The sequence below is a fragment of the Brassica oleracea genome, chromosome C2 (assembly GCF_000695525.1).
Source record: "Brassica oleracea var. oleracea cultivar TO1000 chromosome C2, BOL, whole genome shotgun sequence".
Taxonomy (NCBI): Eukaryota; Viridiplantae; Streptophyta; class Magnoliopsida; order Brassicales; family Brassicaceae; genus Brassica; species Brassica oleracea.
Genome location: NC_027749.1, coordinates 22,600,877 through 22,609,611, shown reverse-complemented (window position 1 = coordinate 22,609,611; position 8,735 = coordinate 22,600,877). Strand labels below are relative to the sequence as shown.

The 8,735-nt window shown below is 32.8% G+C and overlaps 2 protein-coding genes across 2 annotated transcripts; one reads left to right on the top strand and one right to left on the bottom strand.

The window, feature by feature from the left end:
- Positions 1-452: 452 nt before the first annotated feature.
- On the top strand, positions 453-3,122 carry LOC106325777 (protein STRICTOSIDINE SYNTHASE-LIKE 11-like). Its single transcript, XM_013763826.1, has 3 exons — positions 453-745; positions 1,851-2,120; positions 2,584-3,122. The coding sequence occupies exons 1-3, from the start codon at positions 516-518 to the stop codon at positions 3,059-3,061; spliced, it is 978 nt and encodes a 325-aa protein (XP_013619280.1). The 5' UTR covers positions 453-515; the 3' UTR covers positions 3,062-3,122.
- A 1,055-nt stretch (positions 3,123-4,177) lies between these two features.
- LOC106323725 (putative F-box protein At5g62660) lies at positions 4,178-5,299 on the bottom strand. The gene is made up of 2 exons (XM_013761804.1): positions 4,304-5,299; positions 4,178-4,225 (listed from the first exon to the last, which is right to left on the bottom strand). The coding sequence occupies exons 1-2, from the start codon at positions 5,297-5,299 to the stop codon at positions 4,178-4,180; spliced, it is 1,044 nt and encodes a 347-aa protein (XP_013617258.1).
- Positions 5,300-8,735: the final 3,436 nt, after the last annotated feature.

Here is an 8,735-nt window from a genome sequence, read left to right as displayed (position 1 = left end):
ATTATATTTTTATTGATATTCAACCTTGTATTTTTTTTAAAGAACGGAAGCGTGATTCCAAAACCGAATCATAAGCTTCCAACGTGTTTTTAAAAAGAATATTTTGGAAGCTCTTTGGAAGCGAGATTCCGTAAGCTTCCACAAGGTTCCGATTCCGATTCCGGTTCCGAAGCGGGAAGCGAACGTCCGATGAAGTTTCCGTGCAACGTAGGTAAGTATACCATTCTCGTCACCAATTTTTTTTCATTTTTAACCAATTGCTTCTAAGATACCCCGTATCTTTCATCAGTCAATTCTAATCATGAGATTTTAACACAATTTAGGCGTATTTTGTTCTTTATACCCAATTAACTACTTATTTGGTCTGATTTGCTGCTCCATGAATATGAATATTCATTTCTACAAATACTTGAATGCAAAAGAAGAAAGATTAATAAAAGGAATCCTTTTAAAAATCAAATCTATAAATATACACATTACAAGACTAATCTGACGAAAACACACAAACAAAAGTTATGACGTCGTTTGTTTCCGTGATTTCTCTTCTTCTCTCATTTTCTCTGGCTATTTTCTCAGGTGCTGCGTCCTTCCAAAAATTTCCAGTTCCGGGAAAAAGGTCAGGCCCTGAAGCTTTCGCCTTTGATTCCACCGGAAAAGGTTTCTACACCGGAGTTTCCGGCGGTAAAATCTTTAAATATCTACCGGGGAAGGGTTACGTCGATTTTGGCTATATCACAGTATCCTCGTAAGCTTTTTGATTCTTTTGGTTTAACGAAAGAAAGATCACGGCTTTGTTATATTAAAGTGGATTATATCGTTATTACAACATGACTCGTTCCTGCTATTATAGAGTAACATAGAAATACGAATTGACAAACTTCGTTGGGAAAATACGAATACGTCTATGTACTTGATAGTCGTATCATGTTAGGATTTTATCAATTAGAAATGACTGCAACCTACTTTCTTCTGGGGTCGGCAACTGCAGCAACCTACTTTTAAATTCATCAAATGAAAATCATTTAGTGTTGCCTTTTCCTTCAAACCTTCTGCATAATAAATAGATTCAGATTTGGTCAAATCTAATGGTCAAATATTTCTAAACATTGCGTCGTGAAGTCTAATGGAGTATTTTCGTATGAGTTATTTTTGGGTTTTCTAGGTTCACCGACCAACATAATTTCGTTATTTCACATTTGATATCTTTTAGAAAAAGAAACAAAATATTATCAAGTTATATTATGTTTGTAAAATAAAAAGATAAAAAAACAAATAAAAAATAATAGTAGTTACAAATTTTTTTTTAAAAAAAATAATATTTTTAACGTTGTCTGCAGAACACTAAACCTTAGACGCTAAAAATATTTTTAATAGTTATATTATGTTTTGTTTAATGTTTGAGTTTTAGTGTTGAAAATGCTACAAACTCTTAGTTGATCAACTTTAAATATTTTTTTTTGTGATATTGTCTTTGATCCCCACCCCCTAATTTTACCAAATCATAGTCATATAGTATTTTCTTGTTTCAAATTACTAGTACTGATATGGATCAAGACTTTGTGAATTGTGATCAACAAATCTTTTATGAAACGAAAGGGGGTAGAGAATGTTGATTTTCATTCCATAAACGTAATTAATGACGTTAACCATGTGGGTAGTCACGTTACCTGTTGATTGCTAACTGTGGGTAATTAGTCTTCTCTCATTATTGTACACGTTACCCCTCAACGTGAAAAAGTCAAATCAATATTCCATAGTCATTATTTTTTTTGTAATGTTAATTTTCATTCCATAGCTCCCCTTTGTTTTATTTTCTTTCTTTTTCTAAAAATTCACATGATTTACTTTAGGAAGTCGCAATGGTGCGATGGAGCACTTGGAATAGCTTATATGAGTAAATGCGGCCGGCCGGCCGGAATAGCATTCAACAACAAAACAGGAGAGCTCTACGTGGCCGATGCTCCGTTGGGTCTCCACGTCATTCCTAGTGGTGGTGGCTACGCCAAGAAGATCGCCGACAGGGCTGACGGCAAGCCCTTCTTGTTTCTCGATGGCCTCGACGTTGATCCCACAACCGGGGTCGTCTACTTCACTTCCTTCAGCTCAAAATTTAGCCCTGGGTAAAGTTTCATTTTTCTTATATTAAAATAAATAATGAACTTGCCAAATTCTCTATAAACAAAACTAATGTAGAATTTTCTTTTTAAAAATAATCTTAACTGGTATTTGTGTCCTTTCCAAAAACAAAATATACAGTTTTATTACTTTATCAAATATATTCATCTTTACATGAACCAATGTTATAACAATTGATTTATGCGATGTAAACAAAACAAAAATTTTTAAACTATTTTTCTAAAACGATTATTTTGAGCATTTCATAAAAAAAATTATATTTATAACTTTTAAAATTCTTAAAACTTAACTAAACCTAATTTATTTTGTAAGGGTATATGTTAAATAGACCGATGTCATACAGTTTGTTTGAATCATGTTCATCTTTTAGTATATTATTAACTGAAATAAGTTAAAATTCATTTATCTATTACTAAGCAATATGTTTACTATTGGTTATGAATGTAGCGACGTGTTAAAAGCAGTGGCATCAAAAGACGCTTCCGGGAAACTCTTCAAGTACGATCCATCAAAAAGGGTCGTGACTGTATTGCTCGAAGGTCTAAGTGGCTCAGCCGGTTGTGCCGCTAGCTCAGACGGTTCGTTTGTGCTGGTTAGTCAGTTCATCAAGAGTAACATCAAGAGGTATTGGATCAAGGGGTCTAAAGCTGGTACTTCTGAAGACTTCACTAATGCGGTCTCGAACCCTGACAATATCAAGAGGATCGGTTCTTCCGGAAACTTTTGGGTTGCTTCGGTAGTGAACACAGCCACCGGACCAACAAACCCGTCAGCGGTTAAAATTAACTCTGATGGTAGAGTGCTTCAGACAATTTCGGTGAAGGATAAGTTTGGAGATACTTTAGTCAGCGAGGTTAACGAATTCGAAGGAAGGCTTTATGTCGGAACTCTGTCTGGTCCTTTTGCCGGAATTATTGACCTTTAAACTAATTTTATGTAACATTAGTGTGATCAGATGGTAATAAAAATAATATGAACTTTTTTATTCTTCCATTTCCATCACAACCACAGATCTTTTATAGAAGAGCACAAGCTAAGCTATAGCTGAGTTCTCTGAATGATTCAACCATTTATTGATACTTTGCACAATGCCTTGACATAGTAAGGTGGGAACTTCCCGTTCAATTCCAAAAACTACATGATGACTAAATATGATCTGGAAATTATATGTTTAACTAAATGTACTTCTATGGACTATAGATTATTTAAAATAATTTTCAATTTATCTTTTATACATCGAAAGTATAAATCACTTAGACTTTATAATATTTGAATTATTTTATAAATATAGATAGATGTTCATGAATTTTTAAATTTATATTGGTTTTGTTCGTTTATGCAATTTTATACTGATTTTCACTTTAGCTTTTTATGATTTTTTTTGTCAAATAAAAAATATACAAATACTTATGAAAATATTTTACACATCTTAGATGAAGAACCAAAAATGAATAAAACTAATCTTATTTGGTTTAATTAAAATAAAAGTAGTAGTACTTTATTTAAAGGAATATATCTAATTCAATATATACACACAAAATAAATAAATGGACCAATCCAAATTATTACACCCAAAAGTATAGATTGAATAAAATAGCAGCATATTATTATTTATAGTACTATTTTATTTATTTTTATACATATAAATTACAAAATGAACCAGAATATACTAATAAATGAAAATAAATACCAACCAATTGTTACAATTTACTTATGTTGCAAAATTTACATATGCAAAAGATTATCATTATATTTAATTATGTATCTTTGAATTGATCAACTCTTTAGTTTTTTTTTTCAATTTGATTATCTCTCTGTCCAATCGAGAGAAGTTACAAAATTACTACTAAGGGCATCATTATTGGTGTGATGAAGAGAAAAAGATAGAGAGTCTCTTGTTTTGTTTTTTTTTTTGGTCGTTGGAGAGTAAGGGACAGCCCTTAATTAGGAACTTTTTCCTTCTCTTTCTTTCTCGGTTCCCACCCCCCTCCTCTAAGGAACACCTTAAGGGACTCCCAATAATGATGCCCTAATGACTCTCTCACTCTGGTCCATAAACATCACGTCGACACATACCTCTGATCTCAATCTTTCTCATATCATATTTTTGAATATCATAAGAGAGAATGTGAAAAGTAAAAAGAAAATCCTTTGGTATCAGGAGAACCTTGCCGTTTTGAGTTGTACCTTTCACATTGAATGTAATGGTATTGACCAGATGCAGTTGAGAAGGCTGCACAACCTGACTCTTGCACGACCATTTCTTGCTCCCGGCATCTTCCACAGACCATAAAGCCACGACACCCTTGTCTTTAAGATTTGTTTGGTCAAAAAGAGTTGGTTTTCCACCATACTCCAAAAGACCCACATTCTGAAACCTTTCAAGCAGCTCGTCGCCGTCCCTGCGAGGTATTTGGATCATGTTGAACTCTTCGGATTTAACGTCGAAACTAACAAACACATATTCAAACGGACCAAGCAAAGCCATGTAGTATATAACCCCATCGATACACAGTCCTTCCATTTTGCAAGGCACGTGAGGACAAAAGTCCGGTGAGGTTAGAGCAGCCTTTTTCCAGAAACATAGTCCACCTTCTAGTACAAATACCCAATTCTCTGAACTGATCACTTCCATATTCTGTTTTAGGTGTACGCTAATCGAGGAGACCACTTTGTACTTGTGGTTAAGAGGGTCGTATCCGAAATAGTAGCGGACGATTTTTTTTCCTCCTGGTGGTACGATCATGTGGTCGGACTTTTTGAAGGGTAAGGTGACAAGTTGTCTGGTGGCAGGGTTATAGATTCGAAGCTTATTCCAATAGACGTAGCACATGAAGCCACCAAGATTTTGCAAGATGTAGCTTCCCATCCGTGGGGTGGTCAGATCGTGGTCAACTAAAAAGGCAGATGGAGTAGTAGTAGTAGTATTAGCGTCTTGAGGAGCCGATGAGAGTATTTCAGTGTCAAGGTAGTTGTTTACATCCCATAAACACATGTAAAGACGAGGGGAAGGGACTGTATAAGGAAACGGTGGGTGAAATATCGTGAGCTGATGAGCGTTAGCCAGAGCTTTGAAACACACATGAATCTCTTTAGAGATTTCACAGGCAGTCTCGTGAGAATCTCCTCCGTCACTAAATCCATAGTGCTCCGTAAAGTCCATAGTAGCTCAATGTTAGTATATCTATGGAGGTGATTCATCTTTTATTTGGTTAATTTTCCTTTATTTAAATTACCTTTATCTAAATTTCCTTTTGACTCTTTATTTCCTTTTTTTAGCAGTTTTGACCTAGTGAATAGACTCGCATACTCTGATTTTGATCAGTAGACTCCCACATTCTTTATTTCCTTTTTAGCAGTTTGATCAATAAACCTTTTCTTGAAAACAATTTATTTCAAGAAGCTTAGCCTGCTTGGCGGACATTCAAGGAATCGACGGGTGAGTTAATTAGTTTCTAATTTCTATCATCGTGATGTTGAGTGTTTGTTCTCTATTTTTGTTTGTTTATCGAACTGTTTTGTTTTTTCTTATATGATACGGCATGACCAACAGACCACATCTGAGTGATGTCCTATGACAAATAAAGAGCCGTATGCACTTGTCAAACTTACTTTTGTGCCCATCTATAGTGCTATTCATCTTATATATCAAAGAAGAAGTCACAACCTTGATTCATGTATGATTGTTTTACTATTCAATGAAAAAAATATACAATAAACTTATTATGTTTTAAAAATTGATAGACACATATATATTATAATATATACCAATTTAGAATTGAAAACAAAATATTTATATAAAAATAAAAGAAAAAAATCGCACGGTTACGCGGATCGAAATCTATTTCTTACTTATTTCACACAAGCTGTTAAACCGGACCGGATTTTCTTAGGATCGATTATCGATACCTTTTGATCGTACCTTTTCTATATCTTGTACATATGTTATATGTACAAAATTTTGCTTTTACACCGTACAAAATACATGAATAAGAATACGACGATAAAAATATCCATTATTTTCTCAATGGTGGTTATAGGTCCCTAGGCCCGGCCTGCGATGTAATTGGAAACATTTAAAAATTTATAACTTATAGTTTGTACTAATTAAAAAATGACAACGTAATTAAAATGCTAATTTTGCTTACGTACCGGCTTGATAATCAATTGAGAATTTTGTTAGTCCAAAATTATCTGTTAAGGAATGTTATATTATATAGTATGTCCATTATGGACCATTCATTTATCAAATCGAAATTCATTATATATATTATTTCCTTAAATAAAACCTACGGAATTACCTAATTTGATTAAGATATATATAGCAATTAATGATTTTAAATAATAAAGATTTGCTAACAACTTTTTATGAGTTTTGTTTAATTCTTTATTATTAAAATAAATTACATAATTAATTAATCATATAATAAAAATTTAGATTTTTTTGTATATGTTGTATTTTGAATTTTTCAAAATGAGTATAAACTACTAAAACTGTTAAAAATCTCAAATAAACTTTTGTGATCAAGGTTTAAATTTTTTTCTACAACAAGATACAATGATTATAAAATCATATGAAAAAATAATTTCATTTTAATAGTTGTTTATGTTAATATATATTTAGCATTTAAATTAAACTATATATCATATGAAAATACATACTTATATTTTGATATTTTTATTGAATATATATTGAAAAATTAATATTTTAATTTTGAAATCTTCATTGTTTTTCTTAAATGATTATAAATTATTGAAACCACTAAACATTCCACATTTAAAAAAATTTGTTGGTGTAAAATTTTGATACACAAATATGCAAATAATCATAAAATCATATGAGTAGAAACCTCATTTAATAAATATCTACATTAAAATTATTTAAGATCATTTAAATTTAATTATATATCATATACGATAGATAAGATTGATTGTTTTGATTTATTTACCTTAAAATAATTGCGAATAAACAAGAGCGGTCGTCTGATTTATATGTGCACGCCAATTTATTACATAATAGTAACTTATTTGTTAGTTATTTAATATATAATTTTTATTTAATTATTTCATAATATGCAGAAAACATAAAATAAGTAATAAATATAAAATATTTATTATGCACAAAGCGCAGATCTTAACCTAAGTATATATCTCTTTAATAATTTTAAATCTTAAATATTTTCTAATTCTGAGGCCAAAACAAAAGAACGAAATGAGAATAAATCAAAATCAATATTTATATCGAGCAATAACCAAAATGAAGAAAATGGCACAAAAAGAGAAAAATATTGAAGATAGATAGGATTAGCACGTGAACGTAAACACCTCATAACCATAATTAATTTTAAAATTGCTAAATCATGATATAAAATTGAGTTTACATAGTTTCATTGTAACCAAATAGTAGGCCTGAGATTCTTCACCCTAAACGTTAGGTTCTTATGCGATAAGTGATTTTTTGACCTAAAATATTTTTAAAAATGGGATCAGCTCATGAGTCAACAAATTCTGTAATTAACAATTTTTTTAAAGGGCCAAAAATATTAATTCGATTAAGAATATAAATATTTTTTCCATACGATATTTCTTAAGTAATTTTCATATAAATTCACCATGCTTAAGACGCATGTCTTATCCTAGGATTATTATATTACACAAGAGATGGTTTATATACATGGAGACTCTAGGTATTCACAATAACTATACTTCCTAAAAAAGGGATTGTGAAATATATATAAATCATAATCGTATCTATAACACGCCCCCTCAAGATGGAATGTCCGTAGTAACTCCAATCTTGTTTCGTAGTTCCAGAAATCTTGCCCGCAGTAGAGGTTTCGTTAGAGCATCGGCCAGTTGGTCTCTGGTATTCACGTGTGACACCTTGAGAGCTCTTTTCTTGACTTGTCTTCTGACATAATGAAAGTCTAGAGCAATATGCTTCATACACGAATGAAAGACAGGGTTTGAACACAAGAACGTTGCACAAACATTGTCGCAGAAAACAATTGGAGCTGATGGAACCTGGACTCCGAGTTCTGTTAGTATACTGCAGATCCAGCTTAACTCAGCAGCTGTGTTCGCGACTGCGCGATACTCTGCTTCCGCCGAGGAGCGTGCTACCCCATTTTGTTTCTTCGAGCTCAAGGAGATAGAATGACTGCCAAGGTAAACGATGTAAGAGTTCGTCGAGACATAGTCATCTGTATCGCCGGCCCAATCAGCGTCTGAATAGGCGTGAAGCTTGAGCTTGTTGGACGCAGAGAAGAAGATGCCCTGAGTCGGAGTTCCAGCGAGATAGCGAAGAATTCTCTTAGCTGCTTGCTGTGGGAACCGAAATTCACACTGTCGATTTATGTTTAAATTAGGAAACTAGGAAAACTCTAATTTCCCAAAGGTCACGGATCTCTGCGAGAGCCAACGGCAAGTGACTAAATATATGCGGAAATCATGAAAAGATAACAAACGTGTTTAGAGAAAACAGTAGATCTTATTTCGAGTCCGCGTGAAAGAGTTGCGATCATTACAAGAGATCATAAAAGCCTTGGCCGCAAAGGCTGTCAGCGATTTACCTAGTTCTAGCGGCCTAAAAGCTCAAA